Source organism: Columba livia, chromosome 10 (assembly GCF_036013475.1).
Source record: "Columba livia isolate bColLiv1 breed racing homer chromosome 10, bColLiv1.pat.W.v2, whole genome shotgun sequence".
NCBI lineage: Eukaryota > Metazoa > Chordata > Aves > Columbiformes > Columbidae > Columba > Columba livia.
In genome coordinates this window covers 17,407,100-17,433,874 of record NC_088611.1, presented here as the reverse complement: position 1 = coordinate 17,433,874, position 26,775 = coordinate 17,407,100, and the positions used below count along the sequence as shown (strand labels likewise).

Here is a 26,775-nt window from a genome sequence, read left to right as displayed (position 1 = left end):
CAAGGAAAGCAGTGGGATGCTAGATGCCAGCAGTTGCTGGCAGCTCCTATGAGATGTCAGACCCGTGAGCACAGATGCTCCATCCAGGGTCATGCAATGTGTGTGTGTGTGTGTCCCACTTAGCTGGAGAAATGGCTCTGATCTAACGCAGGGAGACATGACATCTGAGCCCTAAAATGGAAAATATTAAATGGAAAAGAACATGAGAGAAATGCACAGGACAGCAGCAGCACAGACAGGGGACCGGGTACAGAGACATGATGGGACATTGCCAACACCTCCCACGAGGCCAGGCTGCCTCTGCCCCCTCGCTCTTCATTTAGACACCGACATCATCGTCCCCTCCAGGGTCTGACGGCTGCCGTACTACAAATAAACAATAACGTAATATGTAATCACAGAATGAATCACATAATGGTTGGGTTTGGACGGAACCTCTGGAGATCATCCAGTCCAACCCATCTGCTAAAGCAGGATCACCAGAGCAGATCACACAGGAATGTGTCCAAGGTGGTCTTGAATGTCTCCGGAGAAGGAGACTCCTCCACAGCCGCTCTGAGCAGCCTGTTCCGGGGCTCTGGCACCTCAAAGAAGTTTCTCCTCATATTCAGGTGGAACCTCCTGTGCCCATTGCCCCTCATCCTGTCGTTGGGCACCACTGAACAGAGTCTGGTCCATCCTCTTGACACCCGCCCTGAGATATTTATGAACATTGATGAGATCCTCTCTCAGCTTCTCTTCTCCAGGCTGAACAGCCCCAGCTCTCTCAGTTTTTCCTCATAAGAAAAAGGCTCCAGACCCCTCATCATGTTCATAGCCCTCCATTGGGCTCCCTCCAGTAATTCCTTGTCTAATCATTACATTTCTGTCAAAACAGCACTCATCCTGCAAGGCAGGAAATTGCACCTCTTCACCCCACAAGTGAAGGTAAGAATACATGGATTTAATGACTGTGTCGTTTCTACAGCCTTATCTGTTTTCCTTTTATAACAGCCTAAGTGATTTTTTGTTTCTGCTAAAAGGCAGAGGGAGTTAAGGCTGCAATTAAAAAAATAAATATGAGTTAGAAAAGAAAATAGAAAATAATGACATATACACAAAACCCAGGGAAGCACACTGAGCTACGGCATTCCTTGGGCTTTAAAAATATATTTCCTTTGGAGAGGGTGGTTCCCTCCTATCACAACAAATATCTTGAAGGGCAGGAAACTGCCAGAAGTGGCAACAGCAATATATGAAATTGCTTCTCAATGCTTCATATCTCCAGTATGCCAGCAACTGCAAATCTAGCAATGTAAAAGCAGTCTACCCGCTGGGCTCCGGTTGTGCTTATTGTAGTGTAGAATGGCCAGAAACTAGAAATGAATATATAACCTAGCGACCATGCTTGCGCCAGGCTCCCCAACCTCAAATAACTGGTGAACTCCAAAAAATTTTAGGAAAAGATTGTTGCCTGTAATGGATCTGTTTGTTCCTTTTCATCCATTTGGCACAAGGAATTTACATTTTGTTGTGGGGTCACCTGTTTCTCCATCACGAAGTGATGTGGGGAGGAGAGTTCTAGAGCAGGTGTGTCAAACTCATTTCCACTGGAGGCCACATCAGCCTGGTGGTTGCCTTCAAAGGGCCGAATATAATTTTAGGACTGTATAAATATTTGAGTAGCTTGACACCCCTGGTCTAGAGCCTCCTGATGCTAAGGATGGGGGGTGCATAACGAGGTTTTTCGGGAAGCAATGCACTCCATGTTATTGTGTTGACTTTGCTTTTACTCTGGGTTTTGGCGATGGGGCAGGAACGTGAGGGCTGTCACCCATGTGCTGCATGGAAGCAGACATCAGAAGCAGATCCCCTTTTTTTCCATCTCATCCAGTCCTCATACATCCTCCAAGGAGGACCTGGAAGACTATTTCTCCAGCTGAGGAAGAGGAGAGGCAGATGGCAGAACATGGGGAGAGGACACTTCTCTTCTGGCTGCTAAAACAGAGCTGTGACATTTAGGGGAGAAGGAAGAGGGGAAGGTGTCAGCTCTCCTAGCAAGTAACACACGCTCCCTCCCTCCTCCCCGGCACACAGCAGCGGTGCAGCCTGTGCTTTGGAGGTTGGGAGTTTCACCGGGGATTAATACCCTGACGTGCCTGGCTCTAAACACACAGGGACTAGGTGAGCAAGGCACATGCTCGTGCTCACACACAGGCAGGGTCTGGGTGGGGGTCTTGACAGAGCCTCAAACGCCATCCCCTGCTCTGAACCCAGCCAGCCAACCCACGTCACAGCTTCCCAGAATTTCAACTGTCTTGAAGAAATAAAGATACACTGAAATCAGAAAGGGCATCTCTCCTCACACTTCTGGTAGGTTATTGACATTAGAAATGTAAAATAATAATACCGGATTGGTACTACAATGGAAAACTAATTAAATCTTTATTTTTAAAATAACATTCCTTTTATGCTGTTGGTGTCACTGTGATATTAACAACATAGAAACATAAATCTTTCCCTCCATGAAGCCAGCATAATTGCATGCTGTGTGCTAGCTACTCTACTCACATTGGAAATGCATCCTTAAAACATTGCAGCTTAAGCCTTGTCAGTACTAATCCTAATGCCTGATGCTGAGATGTGTATTTTATTACTGTGTATAAATGAAAACGGAAAACCTTCATGGAGGATTACAGGGTGTAGTAATGACCTCCACAGCATTATGGCATGAAGATGTTCCCAGGCGCCAAATGGGATTCTGGGATAAAAGTGACATGTGTCTATATAACCTTGGCACCCACTCCTGGTACACATGTACCTACCAGCTGTGGGATTGTAAACATATGTCCCTTCTAGTGAAGTGAATTTTCATTTATGAGGAGGCTAAAAATGAGGAGCGAGCAGGGGAGATGAATTTGTCTGAGGCAGCTAATGGGCTCTTTCTTGCCCCTAGCTGGGAAAAAGATGCTGCTGTTCTGTGCTGTCATGAGAGCGTGGACTGAGGGATGGCAGCGAAAACAAGAAGAAATGGCAGAAAAAAATAAAAATGGAGGAGAACAAAGCTGGAGGAGAACCAAGCTGGAGGAGAGGAGAGAGAAAAAGGAAGGAAATTAAGGAAGAGGGAGGAGAAGGATGAGAGAAGGCAGCAAAGGGGATGCAGGGGACAGGAGATGCATCTCCTGGCTTTCATGTCCCATCCCTCTGAGAGGACTGTCCCCCCTGTGCACTTTTTGGGATGCTTCATAAAGCAGCTGTGACTGATCAACCCTACACAGGGTCAGGCTTGTGCTTGGGATTCCTCCAAAAGAAGGGGAAGCACACACATTGGGAAGGGGAGATGGCAAAGTAGGGAAAGGTTTATGTCATCCCTGCTCTCTGAGAACAGCCCTCACTGCCTCTTCCAATAGCAGTGAAATAGAAGTGAGATGTTTGAAGCCTCATTTTATTTGGCCTGGTTTTACTCTAATCTACCCTGGGCTCAGAAACACAGCTTTTCAATCTGCCAGAAAGTTGTTCTGCTGACCCTGAAATGTCCAACTGTTACAGGGGGCTGAATCCAAAATTGATTACTTCAGAGGTCAGACAATAGACAGTTTTATAGCGATATTTTTTTTTAAGTCTTTCCTATGAACCCTGAGCCTTCTCCCTCCACCTCAGGACAATTCCCAGCAGCTTCGGGATTCATCCTGTGGCCGTGGCTGCCGAGCTGCTGTGCTGGGTGGGGAGAGCCCCCTCCTATGGGGTCCAACAAACCCCCCCCTGCCAAAACCCTTCATTCCAGTTCCCCTCCAGCAATGAGAAACACCCCCAGGAAGCACTGAGATTTCTGTCTCCAGCTATTAGACTGCCGCAAATACTGTAATCTATATGTTTATTCTCTGTAGTAAATATGTGCTCATGCTAAATTTCAGCAATTACAAGTGCTTCATCCTTTTCTTTAGCCAGCCAGCAATATAAATACATTTAATTAGTTAACACCCCCTGCCAATTACAACATCTGAGGAAAGTATTGCTGAGATTGTTGGTCCTAATTATTTTAATATTCAGGAGAACCACTTTAACATAACAAGATAATTACTCATGGATAAGGGTTTATGAGAGCTGCAATCCTTTTCTTTATTTTCTACAGTGCGAGCCTAGGCCTAGTTAAATTTCTGGACACATTTTCAATTTAAGATTAAAAATTGTAATTTGTGAGAAATCATCAAAGCACCACATGTTGGAAAAAATAACTATATGCAATCTCTGTTAACACTACGGCAAAATAAATTCACTGTGTGTTACATGTGATTAAGAGTGGAATCTAAGGGAATCAGTTTATTTCTTTTTAAAAATATCATTTTGCATATACTGAATTGATCAGCTATGAGAAAAACCATGACTGTTCCTCACTTTAGACAGAATGTGAGTTGTCCTTTATTAACCTGACCTGTGTCCTTTTGTAACCACATAAATCCCCTCTCCCCACTAACAGTCAATGGAACATCTGAACTACTTTCTCTACTGCCTGAGAAATCCTTAACTCAAATATCTGTTGTTTGCAGTGTGACCATCAATAGAAGAGTTATTCAGCTGAGAAAAGTTTGGTCTTGGTATCTGTTATATATTAATACCATTGCATACCCAGAGAGATAACCCACAAGGGTTTTTCATGTGCCAAACTCCAGAAATACATGCATATATTCATTTAAAAAGGGTTTGGACAGGGCTGTTGAACAATAAATTGTGTGCTGTTCCTTTCATGCACATTCAGAAGGAAGCCTTTCTTACCATGTCCCCAAAGGCAGCTTTAATATATATCCAGTGAAATATTTCAGTGTTTCTGTTTCTCCTTCTGTATTTGTAGACATGGAAGTACAGCCTGTTTACAGCAGAAATCCGCTTTCATAGGATATTTTTCCTTTAAGAAAGTAATTTGACCATAACTCCCATATTACGTATTTGCCTGGTCTCTGTACAGCACACTAGTTGGAAAACGGGAAGATGAGAGATTGGCACCACTGTTAAATATCTCCATTTGCCCTGTGTGTGAAGAAGGGACCTGGTGACGCAGCCCTTGATGGGAGGACAGACTGGACCGGCTTTTGGGTTAACCCTGCCCGACCATTTGTCTTTATACTCGGAAGATGGACAGGCCCGGTACCCACTAGAAATAGGAGTTGACCATCAGTTCTACTCCTTTCACTACTGCCACCACCAAGCATTAGACCTAACCTTAGGTGAGAGAGGTTGGCTGTTAATTACGTGTTTAAATATTGAGGGATAATTTAGAATTTTACTCTATAATCAAAATAAGTTGAATTTATTTACCAGAGTATTTGCCATTTTTAAAGCAGAATACCGGAGCACACAGGAAAAAAACCTGTATGAGTAAATATACAGTAACAGAATGGGAAAAGAAAGCTGCTTGATTTAGTGAAGCAAACTTTGCCTTTAGCCCAACAAGTATGCTTTAACTCAGTTGCAAGTGTTATAAAAACAATGCATATCTAAACAGTGGTGATAAATTAGTTAAATTAATCCAAATAATAGGAAAATGTTAAGAACAACATATGTAGAATGACTGCAAAGCTAGATTAATTTAAAAGAAAACCCTCAAGTTATGTAACCAATTACAAAAATTGCATTTAGCAGTAAAAGAGCAATCAAAACCAAGAAAAATGCCCTAACTCCAGACATTAAGTGCTGGGGACAGGGACAGGGCTCATAGAGAACTCAGAGATGAGCTGGAAAAGCAATTGAACAGAAATTTTGTCTGGTTTTACTGTGTTATGGAATCAAAATGCTCAGATATGGCCTCATAATACACAGATGAAAGGCTCGTTTCTCCCCAGATGGGGCTCAGTAATCAGATACAGAAAGAGCTATTTTTAATGAAGACCCGCAAAATCATCAAGGCTTAGATGTCGCTGGCTGGGATAAAGCAACGGGAGGCAGACAAAACAATTTGCTAATCTGCCTGGTGGCACAAAGTCAAGCCCGATCGGCACATTTTTCACAGCAAATCACATTCCTTCAGTGGGGCTGGCCCAGAAAGGCAGCGATGCCGAGCCGGGGGGAGCCTCGTGCCAACTGGCACGCGTGGCCCTCAGGTGGGAGAGCCCGTGGTGCATCACACAGCCGTATATGTTAAATGACAGAAAATACCTGCTGCGTTTTTCTGTCCGTCATCCTAACATCCATCAGTTCATTTTGTTTTTTCCACGTCTCCAGTCCAGTCTATTTAATTGTTTCCCAACTGGGGGTATTCATTCAGTGTGCAGGCGGACATCCCGGTAATTACAGCAAAAGTGAACATCTCTCCCTTAACCCCTTATTTTCCATTACACACACTACATGTTCATTAAATTCAGTGTGCTCTTATATGCAAAGCCAACGCTACTTTTTAAAATTAAATACTATCTTCTAGTGGTAAATATTTTGAAAAGTGGTGGCAGGGCAGATTTGCTTATCTATGGAGCACACTAGAATGCTAACCCTGAAGTGGAAAGATACCAAAGAAACAAGCAACAAAACTCCTAGTGGAACAAACACGGTCTCAAGCAAGACAAATAAATAACTTATAATGGGACAAATTTGTGTATTTCCACGTGAAGCAAAACACACGGTTACTTTGCTGTCCAAACAAAGTCAAAGTTTTATAAGACAAGACCTGCAATGTGCAGGTTCTCTGTGGCAGCCACAGACACAACTTATGCATTGGGCACCTGAGATTCACCAAATTCCCCACCTGTTGTAAAAAACACCTAGATAACAAATCAGCACAAAGCAGCACTGTCCAATTCCTGGCTGAAGCGACATACATTATTCCAGGCAAAACAAAGTCACGTTGGTCCTGCCGGAACAGAAACAGAAGCAAGAGATCCTGGCAAAGCAAAGATACAGTAGAAATCCTATTCTGGAAAAATAAATAAATAAAACAAAGCAAAAAGACCTTTACATCATTCTTGGCAATGAAAGCATATTGTGTGGGTTTGATTTCCTGACAAGAAAATCTGGCATTTGCAGACAAATAGCACCACACAGACACCGGCAACCACTCAGCTCATGCTACAGAGTTGCCAGCCAACCACAAAAGCAAAAAAGCAAACATAAAACCCACAGTAGTTCTGCAAAACCATTTTTGTTTCTCTGTGAATTCTGGCCAAGTTATATATCTCATGCCCACAACAAAGTAAGTCCATCTTTCCCATAAGCAGGTTTTCACAGGAGTGGAAAATGAGGGAGGGTAATGCATTACATGCTCATTTCAGGAATGCCACGGCTGTAATATTCCCATAATAAAGAAATGAAGAAACACAGCTAAGTTTCATAGAAATGTTAAGCACTATTAGCAAGAAGTCAATGTATGGACCTCTCAGCTACAGCAACCTCAAATCCATTAAAAAATAAAGTCATGGCTATTAGAGATATAGGGCATTACCAAATGCCCATTAGCAAAGGCCAGTGAACTGCTGTAAGTGGCTGTCAAATGCGCAATGAGCAAAACTCAATATTTGTCTATAACTCCATTTGAGTTCAGCGTTCTTCTGACTCACCTGAGTAAAAGCCTGGTTTTCAGACACCCTGCTCAGGCTTTTTCTTCTTCATATTAAATTCTTCCTACTGATACTGGATGCCAGAAACAAAAAATAAAAACACACATACAAAAACATTGTTTTGATGATGATTTACCTTACTGTTGGCAACATGTATTGTTTTGACACTTGCTGCTGCTTTCTTGTCAGATATCTATAAAGCTGAGGATGTGCGAAGGAGGAGAAATCACAGAAATCCAGCAACATACAGTTTTGTACTGAAATAATCTTTCAGTTCTTGGTGAAACAAATAAATTTAAAAGCAGACCACAGCATTTCTAGCATATTGATGATTAAATGAAACCAGCTTTACTGTGAAATAGATGCTGCAGTAGCTAGAGCGGGGAAGAAGCCCCGTGACCAGGGACACAGAAAGCTCTGCCTGAGAGCTGAGGTCAAGGAACTGTGTCTTAGAATCACAGAATGTCCTCAGTTGGAAGGGACCCACAAGGATCATTGAGTCCAACTCCTGTCCCTGCATATGACAACACCACAGTTCATACCATGAGTCTTGGCTGATCTGACCTTACTGCATCAACAAAGCCAGGGGACTCCCCTGGTAGCGAATCCCATGGTCTGACACAACAGGGTGCACAAGAGGGTCAAGAGCCAGGCTCAGAAAATCCCTCTGTATCAACAGCATCAAAAGAGAGATGCCAACAGCCCAAGAGGAGGAGCTCCATCACTTAAATAAAGAGGAAAGAGAGGGATCAGCCATATCCTATGTAGTCTCTGGAGAATTCTTAATTCAAGAGCCCAGTTTAATGCAAATCAAGCTTAATATATCTTCACACTGGTTTAACTAGGAACAGGACAGGACTCCAAGGAGCCTGTGTGAGCGCAGATGTCCTCAGCTCCCAAAGCACTGAACAGAAGCTGGTGGTCCGCATTCCCACAGCCAGGCACCAAACACCCCCATATGCTATCTCAGTCAAAGCGTTAACCACCTTCAGAGTTTAACATTAACTCCTGATCCAGCCATAAATGAGTTCCCAGCAATAAACTGCTCTGCTTTTTGCCTTTCTTTTTTTTTTTAATCTTGTTCTAATTATTAAAGAGCAAAACACTGATGAACAACACTGATTACTTATTCTAGGAAAAAAAAAGTACCACCCTCCAGCTGCTCTGCTGGTGAATCCCCCGCTTGCTGCTTGTTGGGATTTACTCGCAGCCCATTGCATCTGAAACCAATTACTGCAACACCATCCTCAACATTAATTCCCTTCTCCTCTCTGAAATCGGAAGCAATATGGTACATTCAGAAGATAATTTTTCATCTGTCTTCCTAAAGGGAAGATCTCAGCTGTTCAATGGAGATAATGGTAAATGAGTCACCAATTTCAGAAAGTGAAGCTTTCCAATGTCCCTTTATCAGAAATCATTGTCCGAAATTTCAGCTGGTGATTTACGAAACTTTTTTTATATGAATGTCACCAAGACATAGAGAAATCTGTCAGCGCTCTGTGTGATCTTAAAGACAAATTGCAGCAATATCTTGTCAACCAGCTCTCAAACTTACTTCACTGCCTACTCTCATTGCACCTGTTTCACTATTAGTTTTTCTTCCAGAAAACATTTCGCTCAACTTCCTTCAGCAATACTCTCTGAAAATTAAGTATTTCTCTTCCTTTTTAATTAAATCCCTTTGTTTTCAGTGAGAAGAAGCGCTTATTAAGTGACTAGAATTATCAGGCGGTTGTATTTATGGTGTGGCAATATTAAAAAGAAAAACTGTGCTACCAAGCCCTGATACACTGGTGAGACGATGCTCTGCCACAGTCGGTCTCGGGAAGGAAAGCCACCCCTTGCCACCTCCCTGCACTCCTGTCACCTTTATAAGCCCTGTTCCTGCATCTGTCTGGTCTCTGCGCTCTGGTGCAGCTGCACCTGTGGTGCACCCAAATGTTCTCCCCATTAGAGATCCTCGGCTCACACTTCAGCAAGCAGCAAATGTGCTGCCGCCCACCTGTTCCCTTGGAGCAGACATCTGAAGAGTGGCTTTTTAAGAGGCAGAGCCTTTAGTCCAAGAGATTGTGCTATAGCAAGTATGTACTCATACATTTTCTGCTATTCAGCAGGACGCTAACAATAAAAGGAAATGAAAAATCAGTAATTCATTCAATTCACCAAGCAGATGTAACTTGTGCCCTTTCACATAGACTTCCCTATGCTAAATATTAATCATAACAATTAGACCTTCTAGTAGATGACATTGTGCTTTCTCAAATTGCTGCGGAGCATTAAGACTCGCTGCTCGAGTTCTCTGGCGCCTGAACTATTGCATCGCTATGCATAACATTAGGAGAATTAAAAAATTCAAATCTGTGCTGTTATGACCAAAGTGACACAACGAAGCAGTTTTCAGTTTCCGTGTCTGTTCTCTGAATACAATCTGAGTCTTTCTAATAATAAATTCAAAACATTTACATCCTGACAAGGCATTATAAAGAAAGTTAGAAAAGCAGCAACAACATAAAACCAAACCCAGCTGAGGATTGGACCTTGCCAGTCATTTAGGTGAGGATGAGAATGAAAATCTGTATGTTTTCAATAAAATTTTAGTCCAAGTACTCTCAAGACATACTCCTCCACCGTATACAGCCTGTATTTTTAAAACTATCAGGTTAAAATGAAGAACTGTTTGTATGGCCCATAGTTTTTCCATTATGTTGACTGAGAGGTTACATTTGGCAGCTGCCGTTTATGGCTCACTGATATCTGAAACAGTGCAGCCAAGAAGTTTTCAGTGGATGAAACCGAAAGAATAATTGATTGAACAAAACTTCCAGCTACTGAATTAATGCAAGTCCCGAGAGAAGGGCCCTTTCTGGTGGCTTTAGTCTGGTTTGGTCCTGACCTGAAGCTTAAGTCCTGAACACATCCTCTGTCCAGGCTGATTGTGTATCAGCACTGCCCTGCACAATCCCCCAGGTGGACAAGCCCTTATTAACACCGTGCAGAGATGTTCACAGCTGTACTGCTCCAAGAGGCAACATCTCACTCCTTTTGTTACCCCCTTCCCAAGGCTTGTGGGCTGTGCAGACGAGTCACTGGCACTTGAGACGACTCTGTAACACATGGGGCTGTAATTTCCCCCCGTGCAGCCCACCTGTGCTTTGAGCAGAGTTTTCCTGCCCACACTTCAGCACAGGAGAGCTGCCGAGCCCGCAGCCGAGCTGAGAGCGAGCTACGACCGCGAGCATCAGAAGAAATCTGCAGCACTGTGTTTGTAGTATCTTGTACTCTGTTGTTCCCAGAGATAATGCCTTCACTTTTACTCACAAGATCTTTGTGTTCCCCACCACAATCAAGGAGAGGAAATCTGACTGTAGACCTTTTTGTTCTATACAATCATTTCATGTCGGTTTGGTGTGTTAATCAAAGTGTCACTAATGGCTGCAAAGAGAACTCATTCAGTTCTCAAATGAAGAGAAATCTGAGCTTTCTAGCACTGACGCATTTTCCAGTGTATAAGCTTTTTCACCAAGTAATTATTTCATTTTCCAGAAAGATTACTGATTACATCACGTTGGGAAAAACTAACAGAGGGGCCCTTTATCTTCCCCATGTTTTTGCAATTCTTGTACAAACTTATACTTGTTACCATGAAAAATGACAAATTTGCCATCTGATCAAAATGTTAACAAGGTAAGTGTCAGTGAGATGGATCACTGACTGTCACTGCAAGCCAGAACATGAGGATACATTGATATTTCTCAATATATTCACTGCTTCCCCAATGTTCGCTAACAACATTTCTACTGTGAGTGTAATAAATCACACAGAAATAACAAGCTGCATAGGATCTCTAGGATATGATAGATTTGTCGTAATAGCAGTATCTGCAAGGTAGAAAACAATTGGTAATGATCTATAGAAAGACCTAATCAACTGTCATTTGCTATAATGTGGCAGATGAAGCAAAGATATGAAATCCATAATGCTTCTTTAGCCACTGCCCCCCCCCGGCACATACACACGCATCAAGTAGGGAATAGTAAAAGGAATGAATGAGCTTTGGGGTCGCAGAAGTAGAAAAGAAAGTTAATAGCATGCCCTGGATGCAATCATTAAATTATACACTGCTGAACAAGGCAAAGGATAATCATAGAATCTGCACAGTCCTGTAACAATGACAAAAGCTTGTACCAAGCCTGCTCCTCCCCCTTTGCTTTATTTCTTTTTCATCAGTTTCAGTATCTTAAAAAGCACTTATGTCAGAGTGAAACCAAATGCAAGTGGAGCTGGATAACCAAACAAAAAGCCGTCCCGAGTTCACAGGGGACCTCAGAAGACTGATAGCAAGATGTGCCAAGGCTCTCTATGTGTTTTGTGCAGTTCCAGAGATCAAAAACAAATGGCTGGTTTGCGTTGGACTGTGCCAGGCCCCAAACTGGCTGCTGAGCCTTTAGTGTTCCTTTGCCTGCTCTCACATGGGAGCGAAACACACGCCTTCCAGCAGACACGAGCAGCATGTGCAGTTTCAGTTTACTGAAACACAGAAGTTTATCAGAACTACCTTCCAAGGAGCTCAAGTGGTGCCCAGGCTTAAAATCCAAAGTCTTGCATTTTTATAGACTGAAATACCCTCTTCTCCTCATTGCATTCTCCATTGCCATCCTCCTGCAATAACTTTCAGGTCAAGAACTAACACTCTCACCTATTACCCCATAAACTCCTCAGGTCACATCACAGATTTTCCTTGCTGGCCACATCAGCCAAGCCTCTCTGGAGAACAAGGCAGTGTAGTGCAGGCAAGGGGAATCTTGGGTTTAAAACTTCAAAAGAAAAGTTCAACACATTTTTATAAGAAGTAAATGGACACTTATTTTCTTTTATCTTTTCATTTTTTTTCCCCCCCATGAAGGCTGGTGGAAGAACAACGGCTGCCTTGCACTACTTTGCTTGCAAATCACATTTTGCTAAGTGAATGCATTTTTGGGAGCAGGGGGATGCCATGCTGCCTCAGCACAGCGGTGCTCTGCTCCAGCATCCTGCCCGGCAGCTGCTGCAGGGGAATGTGCAGGAAACCTCCTACTGGGCAATTATGGGAAAACCTGTTCAGATCCAAATTCTTCTCCCAGCCCCTCTATCAGTCAATAAAAATTGGCACGTCTTGAAACATGGAGGTTTGTATTTTCTCAAGCACTTGTTTCAAGTCCTTCCTGATGTTTGTAACTTAGTGTTTTCCATACCAGAGAGTTTGCTAAAGGCCATATTTTCACAAATTCTCATCTTCCAGCTCAGCGCTAAAGCAAGCTGGACTCATTTTGGAAAGGGCTCAGCTCTTTGGTGAAAGGGAACTGCTGCGTTCTTTTGCAAATCTGTCCTTAAAGGGTCACAACAGGAGCTGTTCTGTGTTGAGCAGTTTTGAAAATCCATCCTCAGTGGGAGGTGCTAAGCCTTTGGAAATCTGGTGCTCAAGACTTTTGATAATCTGGTTCCAAGTTAAGTAATAGGGGCCAACTTATGTGATTTAGAGGCAGAAATTCCCTACTGACAACAGTGGAGATTTCCATTCGGTGATGAATGGCTCAATAGGATTCTGGAATAATAGACCCATGAAAAGTGGATAATGCAACAAATAAACATCAAGGGGTAGGACTTTCCTCTTCAATCACGTCCCCTTGCACTCTATTTAAAAGGACTGAAATATTCTGACATGAAAGAGGGAGAAGGAATGTTCAACTGTACAGCCCTGTATTCTCTTCTAAGATTAAAACACAGCAATTTTTAGGAACAGCATATTCATATAATATATAATGGGCAGTTTACATGTTATATAAGACCCTGATAGTATTTGGACCAGCCTCATCTCATGTGCATGGACATGCACCAAAGAGAGAAGAGCCTTAAATTTCTCCAGCTCTGTTCTACACTGGGAGCAAAGTTCTCTCAGTTGAGCTCATCTCCTCTTTGCTTACGAACAAATGAACTCCCTCTCTCTCCCTTAAATATTTTCAGCATTCAACAACTTCTATCCACAATTCTGATCAAAGGTGAGGTTTGCGCATAATTATTTTATGACTGCTTGCGGCATTTTTGACTGAGAATTTCAGGAGAAACTACTAGTACTCGGATGAGCTTGGCCACCACAGAGCTTGAACCTCAGGCAATTTATCCACATTCCCATGACAGTTTTGGCCCTACTTGGTACCATGATTAAAACCTCTGCCCTCCACTTCTGCTGGAATATCCTGTTAATGGGCTGCCTGTGCATTTAGAGGGGTAGGTTTAAGCATGGAGCTAAGGAGCGTAGGTATGTTGTGGGCTGGATGGGAGTACATCGTGTTTCCTTCATGGCCCCAGGTCTTTTCCAAAACCCTCAACAGAGGACTGTTACTCACAGGTCCCTGTAACATAGCCCGACACAGGGGCACACAGGTTTTTGGTGGCCACAGGAACAGTCTCTTCACAGGACCTGAAGACACTGTTATGAGAACAGTGGGAAGATAACAGGGTTGCATGCTGGGGAGAAGAGTTGGGCACTGGGCTAGTTACTGGAACAAGGTTATTTAGCTGGTGTTAATGTCATCTTTCTGCTGCAGAACTTATTTGTCTTGGTGAAACCATCGGTGAGGCAGAAGAGACTGAGACATGGAAGGCACTGTACCCCAAATGAGGGGAGCAAGGCAGAGGATCAACATTTTCATGTTACCAGAGAAAAACTGGTTATCAAGATGTAATTTGCTAATAAATGCTGTTCCATGTAATGAAAAGAAACCAACAACAAACAAGAATGACTGTGGACCAGCAGGAAACAAGAAACTCTCCATGAAGAGTGGTAATTCAGAGAACACCCACCAAGCAGCCCACCTTCCCCATTCTCCCTCTAGAAACAGACCCATTTTATAAATGGTGATTAAGGCACTAAAGAAAAAACTATTAACATGATTCACATGTAGAAAACAAGGTTATTAGGAGTAGGGATCATTTCAGCACATTGTTCTCCCTAATAAGCATAGCAACGAGTAATTGAGTTTCAGGCAATCTCCAAGGTGGCGCTTTGTTGAGAAAACGGAACTTGGCATGATGTCTACTTTTCCTTTAATTACATTGCCCTAATGAGCAACTTTCTTTACTCTCAGCAAATTTATTTCTTGAGAAGAAGAAACAGTAATAAATGTGTAAAAAGGATCACCAGGTAGTACCAGAAAAGAAATATCAGCAGCTTAAAATGACAAGAGGTTGCTAAAAGTGGTGGAAAAACACCAGATTGTTCTCAGCTTCATTATGTTTACTGCACTTAAAAGTGAAATAAAGAAGGTTAATCAATGGAACACATTATCTAACCTGGGAACTGTCCTTGTTCTACTGGTATTTTTTTTCCGCATGTGTTCACGAGAGCAACCCAGAAACACGAAGTGCTGATACATGAGTCTGAAGCTCCTCTGCTCGCACACAGCAGAGGGCAATTGTGCTTCATGCCCTTGTGCAAGATCAGAGGAGAAAATCACATGTCAATAACATCCTACTGAGTGTCAACACCACTCACTGCAACTTCATAGAGGAGGACAAAGGGCTGGCTTTCCAAAAGTCTTCAAGGCATTTAGACACTTGACTCCTGTTCAAAGCCAATGGCAGGCAATGCCCCAGCTGTTTTGCTTATATTTTTTTAGAAAATTCCACCTGATAATCTACTCACAGCAAAGGACTCCCTGGATGTGCCTTTCTGGAGAAAAAAAAAGAGCTGGGACATTCCATACATATGTTCATTCTTTTAACGTTTTCCCTTAGCATTTGGTATGAGAGACCACATCAGTGAACATAGACCCCCAGTCCTACCTAGTAAAACCACTTTTATCTACAGGTGGGTGAACATGTCACCTCTTGTTAAAATACCTGAGGTATCTACCTTCACAAAGGTGCAACTGCTACAGCTCACAGGTCTTAGTTGAATTAAGCCAGTGCACTCCCAGGTGACAGTCTGACTGTAAATGCCAGTATTATTCTCCAGAAAAAAAAGCTGAAGCAAAGTTCTTTAGAGCCATCCAAGTTTTCAATATTGCTCAAAGCTGTGGAGCACATCCCAGCATATCTATCGGCTACCTTAAGGCCACAGAATGAACTCCACGTGTTGAATTACCGCCCATAGCTGTAGATGGGTGATCAATCCACCTCCCTCCTTTTGCTTGTTCAGAGATTCATGGATGTATCTGCACTCAGCAGCTTTACCCTGTCTCACTCCATAACTTCACAATGTCCCTTCACCTCTCTGCATCGCACCTGCAAGTACCATTACTTAATGCACACACAGAGCTGGCAAGAACCTTAATTAACATATGTAGAAAAAAAATACTCTGAGGTCTCCAAACCCAGGCACTTCAGACGTAAAAGTGTTGAAGGAAATTAACTTCAAATAGAAAATCTGAAAGTGCCAGAGGAAGCAGACACCTAAGACCTTAAGTGTTTATTGCAGCTTTATGTATTGTTATTTCTTCAGTCAGCCTGCCACAGAAATGGCAGGGGTATGGGAAGAAAGTATGTTAGCACTTAGAGCCTACTCATAAATGCATTAAGTGCAACTATTTTACTGTGAAAAAAAAGTCAGGAGGAGAACAGAGTCCCTTCTCCTGGGGAGCTAATCTCAATTACTGCTCACAATCATGCTCAGCTGAAGAAAACCCTGCGTAGCTCTCGTGCTGTACGTGATGTGGCAGTTGTGTGCATTTGCCACTTCAGAAACACTAACGTAATGAACGAGAATAGACTTTTTCTTTACTAAAAGGAAGAAACAGTGATCGTTTAAGAAAAAAAAAAAAAAAAACAACACAATTCTAAACATAGGCCTTCCATTAAAAATTCTATTTATTGCAATACCTTCCCACTTCCACAGAGATTACAGTCCCTAAAAGCAAGTTGCCAGTACACAGAAGTAATTTACATTGGCAAAAGGGAGATAGAAGTGCTTAGTTGGATTTGCTTTTATGTTTGCCACAAACTCATGATCAGTTTTTGCAATCAAATGCAGGAAGGGGTTCTTTGCCAGCCCCATTCACAACTCCGCAACTGTCTGGGCAATGCAGGACAAAGGCTGCCCTTATTTCCCTGCTCTCCCTGGTTATAGGAATACCTGGTGCTTGGATAGCTATAATTAGGTTGCAAGTCAGCCAAGCGGGATTTTGAGACTTACTTCTTCCTGAAGCATTAAGGGCTGCTGCTTGATGTGGGCACCAATAAACACTTTCTCCATTTTGCAGAATGTAAAAGCTGAAGTTTGGGAAAAATGAAATGCTCGAAACCTTTTCGGTTGCTCACAGCAATACAGGGAGGCGTTTTCAGGGAAAAGAAGTTGTTAGCACACAAGTTAGCTGTCAGAAAGATAAAAGTTTTCTATACATTGAAAACAGCTACACAAACCGTTGTTGAAAAGAGAACATACATTTCTGGTAACTAATTACATTTTGGAGGTGTTTAAGTTTTGCTCCCTGAAGGAAATATCATTAGCTCCTCTCTTCTTCTGAGGATCCTGTGTTCTAAAACACACACTTATTTCCACAGAGAATTAACAATTCTGAAGACTTCGCAGTGATATTGGCATTTTAAAGCTCCCTGCAACATGACATCACCAGTGTGGGAGATAGGGAGTGCAGAGGAGGCAACGAAGCTGGTGAGGGGCTGGAGCACAAGTGTGATGAGCAGTGGTTGAGGGAACTAGGGCTGTTCAGCCTGGAGAACAGGAGCTGAGGGGAGACCTTATCACTGTCTGCAACTGCCTGAAAGGAGGTTGGAGCATGGAGGGTGTTGGTCTCTTCTCCCAAGGAACAAGTGATAGGACAAGAGGAAATGGCCTCAAGTTGCACCAGGGGAGGTTTAGATTGGATATTAGGAAAAAATTATTCCCAGAAAGGGTTGTCAGGCATTGGAAGAGACTGGCCAGGGCAGTGGTGGAATCACCATCCCTGGAGGGGTTTAAAAGGCATTTAGACAAGGTTCTTAGGGACATGGTTTAGTGCTAGAGTTTGGTTATAGTTGGACTCAATGATCCTGATGGTCTCCTTCCAATCAAAATAATTCAACGATTCTATGATTCTAAAGCTCTACACAGCCCCACCCCAAGGGACACCTTCTGGTTTGAAGCTGGGAAGTGTGGTCACTGATCTGCTCAGGGCAGTGCTGAAACCCACCTGTCCCTGCAGCACCACCCTGCGCAGGGTTAGAAATGCTCACTCAGAAATTTGAGGGCTGGAGAACAGTAGGAGAGAGGGGAGCAGACACTCACATCATCAGGAGGGAAACAGACTTTTAAAAAGCCAGTTGGTGTCTGTGCACAACAATGAAGCTTTATGTCTCTATAAACTGACAAGTCAAATTGTTCTCCTGGGCCCAATTCTCAACATCAGCGCCATTTGACGGTGATAGCTGCCTCCTGCCTCTGCAGCCTAATGGCTCTGTCTGCCAGGAAGGGCAGGCAGGATGATTAAAATAAGCATTAACAGAATGGTTTGGTGATTAGCTTCTCCCTCTCTCTTTTTTCTCTTTGCTTTTTTTTTTTTTCCTTACATATACTTTTGGTCTGTCAAAGCCTGCTAAAGCCTTTTCTTCATTAGCAGTGTACTTAACAAGTGTAAATTTAAAGTATTCATTTTCTTAAGGCCAAGGATTAAAGCAATTAGGGAAAACCGCTGCAACCTAGCACTCAAGTAAATTCTTAACAGGGAAAAGACACAACAGTGCTTAACACATTTAAGCAAAACCTAATTGTGTATAATTATCCTGACACTGTCCAACTAAACTTTCACTTTGCTGCCATGATTTGTTAAAATGTCCTTTCTGAAACTGAGATAAACTTCTTTCCCAGTATGCATACAGGTCTGACGTCTCTTTGGACTACCTTCATGGCAAAAACATTGCAACAAAACTGATGTCCACTTTCATTCTGTAACTCATTTTACCATCAGTCTTCCCATGGGCTTCATCCCTCACCAGGTTTGCCCATGGGATACCTGAGCCCTTGCAATCCCAGCAACCACCCTGTGTACTTGCATCTTGGGGACCCAAAATAAAATGATTTGGAGCAAATGCCTCTAGAAAGGGAAGCCATACTCCTGCAGTGTTTAACCTAAAATAATTTTGTAGCTTTGCCTTTTATGCACATTAAGTCCTTCTTAACATATGGCGATGATGGTATAGAAGGGGCCTGATCTATCTTTGGCAATGAATTTTTCAGCTACTGTTTTAAATGCACCAAACTGAGACTTGCCTATGATAAACTCTGTAGCATTTTTGCCAGACCCCAAGCTGTAATGTAAAGTGTTGTCTTCTACAGAAAGAGGTGAGGTGTTAACTGTGAAACCACAGCAAGCTGGTAACAGAAAGGTGTTAACTTTGGAGCCTCAGGGATGACAATTTATATTTCAATGTTGTTAACTGTTCCACTGATGACTGTTGGAGCAGAAACACTGAGCAAAGGCGTGACATAATAAGATCTTGAAAACTTACTTCTCATATCTATATATTTTTTCACTTTTTTGACTCAAAAATAAATTAACTTGACCTTGCAGGTATTGGTAAACACATCCCATCAGACATTTATTTACTTCCCAACCAGGAAGAACACTTAGCTCAATTAATATACCTCCATCTTCATTTTAAAAGTCATATCTAGAAAGTGACAGATCCCATCGCATCCGAATCACTGATGCTGCTTCTTCTGTGCTGGGTGAGCCAATGTAACCGCCAGCAAAAACCAGTTCAGACGGTGTCTCCTATGAGATGACAGCTTCCCAGGTACCCACCACTTGAACTTCCACTGGATAAAGCTGATCCCTCAAAATACTGTGATCCACATTTGAGAGATAATAGATAAAGGAACTGCACCGAACCGCATGGTACAAAGAGTTTTTTCCTTGTGGGATCACAAGCTAAAATTACAGCATCTTTACATAGCTGCATGTGGGCCAGAGGGCTGAGTCACCACGAGCTACTGGTCACATCAGAACCGGTCCTACGGATTGAGAAGGGACCCTCCAAATCCTTGCTATCGGTAGAACAAAGTGCTGAAGCCACATGTTGTGCAGCACATTGGATTTCAGTGCGATTCAGTTTGAGTTACCAACTAGCTGCTCCTATATCCTGAACCTTAAAAAGAATGCAAGGGAGTATTTCATTTTAAGTTTATGGCAACATTTTCAGCTTTGAGAAGAAAAATCTCTCTTTGGAAAATGCCAGCTCCCTGATAGTTTCTTTACTTTCTATCTCATCAATTCCAAAAAGTCAAGTATCTAGGATACTAATGGGGTACGTTCTCCCCACCAGTCTGAATTCAGTGCACACTGTGCATCAAAGGATAAGCAGAGGTCTGGAGACAGTTTTACCTTGGGGACTAGGAATACACAAGAAGCACTTGAGCAGCTAAGCAAATCCAAGCAGGGACAGAGTAAACAGGCCTGAGAGATTATTGTTAGTTTTAATCCCTTTATCACCAGCTTGTCTTTGGTTGGAGGTTCTTTGTCACTAAGTCTCTTGCCATCTACCATCAAGATGAACTACCATCAAGAACACAAAAGAACAAACACTTCATGAGCTAAACATAGTAAACATTCAACAGAAGGGGCCGAGAGATCTTTTGTAATGGTCACAATAATTTGTCTCTACTACATTATAGATTTAATGTAAGTAATTTCTGGAAGCTGATATTTCTTACCTATGAGGAAAACAATAGTAGAAACCTCGAGGCAGGAAAGGGTAAGAAGCAGCAAGAGCAGTGATGGAAAGCAGAGACACAGCTGGGCTAGAGGTCAATCAGACAACACAGTGATATGTAAAATGTCAAATGTACATTGCTTTCCAGCCAAAGTCGAGGTGTAAGTGCATGTGTATGATCATGAGGGATGGCTGACTTAATGGGAACCCTTCTAACCACTTCTAATTCATTCCTATAGTTGAGCTGATTCAATTTCTCTAGATCGGATGGAAGATACCAGTGAATGAAATGGCTCTTAATCAGATCTGATTACGATATCCTGCCATCTTAAAATAAGTAGAGCAATGTACACAGCAGACAGGAAGGTGTCAGAGATTTCAGGTATCAAATTAAGAAATGCCTCACAGGGTTGGAGAGGGCAGAAAATAGCACAATCACTGGGGTTCCTATCTGGGGAGATATATGTGACAATAGGATGTCTGCCAGTATTCCTGCTGGGCCCTACTGACAAATTCATCCCGTTTGCCTTATGTAGGTTGTGCAAATGCAAGAAGCTTGCAGGGCATGCCAGCAGTCTCCAGGGGGTTTCAAATCATGAGCACATAAATATCATGGTCGCAAAAGTAAATCATCCTGTTTAACTCAAACAGGAAATTTGTTTGGTGGGAAAAAAAAAAAAAGTAGTAGTTTTAGGTCAACTAAAAAAGACTTTTTGTCCATTCAGCTACCAAACCCAAAACATAATTATTTGTACAGTTCTAGCTTCTACTGCAATACTCTCAGTTGGAAATGTTCACACACAGCTAATCCGACTTGCCCTGCTGGAGTCGCTATAATATCACAAGACGCACAAAGCAAATGGGAAAGGCTTATGGTCCTTGGCCAGCAGAACCTCCTCTGATGCTCAGTCAGAAAGAGCAACCATGGCAAGACCAGGACAAAATCCACAGCCCACTAGGAAGAATTTATTTGCTGCCGCATCAGAAGAAGACAGGGAAATAAACTTGTACCTGGGAAAAAAGGTTTTGTTTTTTAATACTGATTTAGATTCCCTGCTGCATCCCTCCCTTTCCATGGGTTTACCCATGCAGGGTGCAAAGAAAGCAGACTCTGGCCCCAAGGGAGCTCAGATGCAGCAGACTGATCTACCAGCAGACTACAATATATTCCCAGAAGGTGCAATATAATTCTGAGGCCAAGGAAAAGCCTATTAGCTCTGCATGCCGTTAATTTTCATGAATAGTTCTATCCAATGCTCACAGAAACCATTGGACGTCTTTCCATTTTATCTAGCAGGACCAGGATTAGAGTTTATTTATCTTTTCATTAGATACGTTATCTTTAAGTAGGAAGCAGCCCATACCGTTCAGTGCAGCTGTGCACATTTCAAGCCCTCCATCAGCTCTGTGCCCAGCAGCACATGAGATGCTGTCTGCAGGTTGGAGTGAAAGCATGTCACAGTCAAACCACTCATGGAGAATTAAACTTCAGGCTTGTTTGATTAAACTTCTAAATTCACCACGGTTCCCTTGTTTTGCCAGCCTAAAGCAGCAGCCCAGCAGGTTCTTGAGTCACATGCCAAAATGCCTCCTTTATCCTCCCTGGAATTGGAAATGATTACTAATAGGTATTCTTGCTGAAATGATTTAACATAATGTGCTGAATGAGATCACTAAGTCAAAATATCTTTCCTTAAGTGACTCTCTCACTGCTTTCCTGAATGCCAGAGGGTAAGGAGGCCAGCATGAAGCAAATTCTTTTGCTGGCTTCTGCGTTTTACAAAATCTTTAAGTTACTGAAGAATTCACATCAGGAAGTTTCACCCAGGCTCATTGCAAGAGGTGAATGATGCAGATCTGGCAGGCAGCCGGAGGATGGAGACAGACGGGTTTGGGTTAACTTCTCTCATTCATGCTTCACCCTTTGCAGTATTTTCAGTGCCCTCCAGTCTAGGTTGGGAACCGATGACAGGTGAGGAAATGAGGTGGGCATGAAAAGCTGGTGAGGGGATGTGCACTCTTTGCCCTTCACGTGCATCACTGTTGCAGGTGCATCTGTTACAGCAGGATGCGGCCACCAAGTGGGACACAGAACGTGGGGAAGAACAGGGGTTTGTACCACAAAACACATCACTGCATGCCAGAGGGGCTCAGGGTTTTACTGAAAGGCTGCCCTTACCCATCCGAGTCTGTCAGCCTCAAAATTAACTTATTGAGGTCAGTACTCATAGCAGCAGTATTGCAGACTTTTGACGCAGTCTTCCTTTCTGAGAAAGTCCCAAACTCTCTGGCCCAGTCCAGCTATTACCTGCCAACCTAAAGGATGATGAATGTTATTTATATTGCGGTAATGGCTAACCACTCAGTGGAGACCAGGGACAGGCTGTGCTATGGACTTTTTGCACACACACTGAGTGAGGACTGCCCACAGATGGCTGAGTGCATGAAACTGCTGAGACGTTTCAGGATAATGTTCTTGAACGCCTTGGACACGATGACCTCCAACAATTCTGCAGCACTTGTGCTGACTGCAACAACACAGGGTGCTATTCTACAGTAAAGATGTTCATTAATACTGAGTTCTTATCAGTTACTGTGACATGCCCTTACAATAGCAAAAACTTGTCTGCTTCAAAGCAGGCAACTCCTTCATGGGAAGGCCTTTAAGCTGCTTGATTAATAAATGTAAAAATATTAATCTATTTTGAACTGAAGAGAGAATATAGAGGAATAAAGATGTACTCTAACTAAAAGTTTTCCTAACATTTAGCTGCTATAGTTTTGCTGTCCAAGAAATAAAGTGAATCAATGAGTAAGAACTACTCAAAATGTAGATGAAAAAAAGTGATCCAGCAATAGTAAAACATGAAGGGTCTGATCCTACAAAAAAAAGCCTGTGAGACCAACTTAACTCTGACATGTGTACACTTGCAGGATTAGGCTTCAAATAATTACAGGAAAATGTAAGAACCAAAAAACTGTATCTTTAGCTTTCCACTACAGTAAACCCAAGGATGGATAGCAAATACTCCCTGGAAATACCCTCCCAAGAAATAGCCCTGCAAAGATGCAGAGGAAATACATCCAAATCATTAAATGCAGATTTTTTTTTTTTCATTATTAATCATTCTCTCTGTATATTAGAAAAATTGCACAGTGACTTCTTTTATATGCACTGATGTACAGAAACCTGAAATATTAAGTGACATATTCCACCAAGAAATGCCTTAGAACAGGTGCTGTAGAATAGGTGTCAGCCCCTCTTCTATCCCTCCCACAAATAAAGTTCCAGTATTGAAGTTCTAAATATATATCCAGAAACCAGCAGATATTAGTGTCCATCAGCAACCTTATTAAAACCCAAGTGCTAAAGATATACCTTTCCTTTAAGTATACTCTTTACACTTGAAAGCTGTTTTAGATGAAGCTATGTCAGAGCTTCACAGCCAAAAGCCTGAAAATACCAGAGCCAAGTAAACAGGCTAAGCGGGGATCAACCTGATATGCTTTTTCTGTCTTTACAATCAGATGAGCGGTCACTTCCAAACAGAATGGGAGAAATAAAACATACGGCGAGAGACTGCAAGTATTTTCTATCTGTCTCAACTCTAGAAGTCTCCTAAGAGGACTGATGTCTCAACATCTGGGCATTCCTTTCGCTGTCAAACACTCTGAGAGCAATGGGATTTGTCAGCAATCTGCTGAGCATACACAGATGACATCTGCAGAGCTTGGAGAGCTCAAAGGCATTTACGGATAGATAGGGGGTTGCAATAGATGTGTTGAACTAGAGCTGAGATCCAGAATCTGTGAAAATTGTGCCCAATAGCTCTAAAGCCTTTAGCTGCGGTAGTTAAACAGGCACCATATTATGCAAAATTTAGCCTGGGTGTACTTTACAATTACACAAATTGCTTAAGGGAGGCTCATCACCCCCCACGTCACATACTGCAAGGAAAAGGCTGTTGGGATGATTTTGGAAGGTGGTCTTTGCTGCCTAAACTACAACTCCATCTATCGCTCAAACATATGGAAATGAAGCATCATTTATAAACATGTTTTGGATTGTCTTAAGTGCAAATTTAATGGATTATGGATTTAATACTCTCTGCAGCACCTACATCGCACCTAATGGTACTCTGTCCCTCCTAGATTTTCAGCTTGTGTCCCCACCATGATCTACATATCTTCCTAAATATTTTAAAAGCTCTTCTTGACACAGGGATATGTCTTGTTGGTACAACACAGAGATGCATTATATCACAAGATTTTGCCTTACTGACATAGCCTCCAAATGATTTCCAAAATCAGCTGCATTTTCAATAACTAGTCCATTTTGTATTTTTCAAAATAAATTTATTCACTTAGCATATTGCTTAAGCCCCACCATCCTCCAATCCAGCCAGCAAAAGAACTTTGTATCAAACTTTTTATAACACCAAATGTGTTCTTTTTTTCCTTGTCATTCTAAGAAATGAAACCTTTGTTCAGCTACAGTGTGTACAAAAGCACATTAGCTCTGTGGTATGCAAGAATAGCTGGGTAGATGCTGAGGCTATACATTCTTCTGCTAAAAGATAAATTATCACATCTGTGCCTAAATATTTTTGTTTTCTATGTCTGCTACAAGCAACACCTACAATTGCTATAACTGAAAATGACAAGATGAAAATATTTTTCTCCAATTTGCCATCCTTTTGCATTTAACAAGACTAAATGTGTAGTCTAGTTCATTAACAGAGTTTTGCCTGTTTGTATTTACATATAACAAGGGAGAAACAGATGTGCTAAAAAAAAGAGAATAAAATGGCATTGTAAATACATTAAAAATGGAAACAGAGTTTGTGGCTTGGTGCAGCATCTAGAACTACTTAGCACATTTGAAAAGTAAAAAATGTTAACTTCCAAGTTGCCTCACTTAACTGCTTTCAATTACAGCAGCGCATACCATGGCCATCATGTATTTACATTTGATCTCCTTGCTCAGCAGTCTCATTATAAGGTTTTTACCTTCATTAGTGGGACTCTCAGTCTCTACCTGTCATGTAACTGGTCAATAATAAACTTTTTTCACCACTTTTGCATAGTTAAGTCACTAGAAAACTTCAAAATACACTATTTTTTTGCAAGTAAGGAGTTGTCATCATGTATATATCACAAAGAAAAAATACAGAAGCACAATATGTCATGAATTCTCTTTCAAGCAGATTATATTACAGTGGCACTGAACAAGTTTATATTAATTACTTTCAAAAAGAGGAGGAGATGACATATTTGAGATAGAGGATCCTACCAAACCACGAAGAACCATCCGTAAATCTAACAATAGTGCGAATTTTTCATTAACTCATTGTGACAGCTGTCAAGCTGGGGAAAACTTTTTGTTAATGCCAGTACCATTGTTCATCTGAACAGAAACCAGTCAGTCACACTGCAACAGCTTATGTCCCCAGTTCTGCCGTACAATCTGCACACATGCGTATATTACAATGTAAATTAAAGAGCAATTACATGTATATGCATAGCTGTACTTAGATTTTTAGTTTTGGGGCTGCAATGTGATTTGTTCAGAGCCGGAGCAGAGCCCTACAAAAAGCAGGGCAGAAGGCAATTTGTGATTATTGAGCGGTAACGAGCCACCTGTGTTTTCCCTGTCTGGAAGGGGGAGGTTTGGCACCCCAGGCTGACAGCTGGGGTAGAACACGCTCCCTGCTTGCCACGCTAACCGTGTGGTCACCCTTTTCCCCCGTGCCCTCAAAATAAGAGAACACAACTATTGGTAGAGATGTCACCTCGCTCTGTGTGCAGCGACAGACTGAAGTACCAAAGACATCGACTGCATCCTCTCTTGGAACCCTGTGTGACCACAGCTTGACCCAGAGCTCACAGGGAAACCCCCATTCCATCCTGGCTCCATCACAGGCTCTTTGCAACCAATATAATGCAGAGATCCCATTAACTACCTCCATTCAAGACAGGGCCTATATCAAGGTGATTTTATAACAGCAAAACCAACTCTGAACAAGAAATGGAGTGCAGCCCTTACCTCCTCGTAGACATCATCATTCCTGCTGAAGTCTCCAGCCCTCCTTGGAAGGATGTGGACATGAACATGCTGAAAACATGAAACAAAATAATGGTGATTATCAAGCCCATGATTTTTTTCTGGATTATCAGCATTATTCTCCACACATACAAGTAACCATGCACGGGCTCCCACAGCATTATTTTCAGAGGAAAACATTAACCTGTTCCATAACTGTATCTCAACTCTTTGGAGAATACAAAAGATGAAAAACACAAGAGAGCAGCTCTGCTGTATTGTATGAGCTTCAGCGTGAAATGCCTGGAAGTTCAGGGTCTCTGTGGAATTATTCGCCAGTCAGCGATGTATTTAGCCATAGCTTTGAAATGACAATGTACTTCGGAGCTGCGTGTTGTGACCTCCAAACTGAGAAGAACAGAAGGTGCCAGTGACGGGACACAGCCACAGCAGGTGTGGGCAGCCCTGGGCTCAGTCCTGAGGAACTGATGGGACACGAAGAGACCACACAGGCAGAAAGGCTGTGAG

At 42.3% G+C, this 26,775-nt stretch overlaps 1 protein-coding gene across 2 annotated transcripts in view; it reads right to left on the bottom strand.

Moving 5' to 3' along the window:
* Positions 1 to 26,775, bottom strand: part of FHIT (fragile histidine triad diadenosine triphosphatase) — a 537,196-nt gene that overhangs the window by 56,442 nt on the left and 453,979 nt on the right. For both annotated transcript variants that reach the window (XM_065075569.1, XM_065075571.1), the window contains one exon: positions 26,251 to 26,319. In XM_065075569.1, coding sequence (XP_064931641.1) covers positions 26,251 to 26,319 — 69 coding nt within the window. The remainder of the gene's footprint in view (positions 1 to 26,250; positions 26,320 to 26,775) is intronic.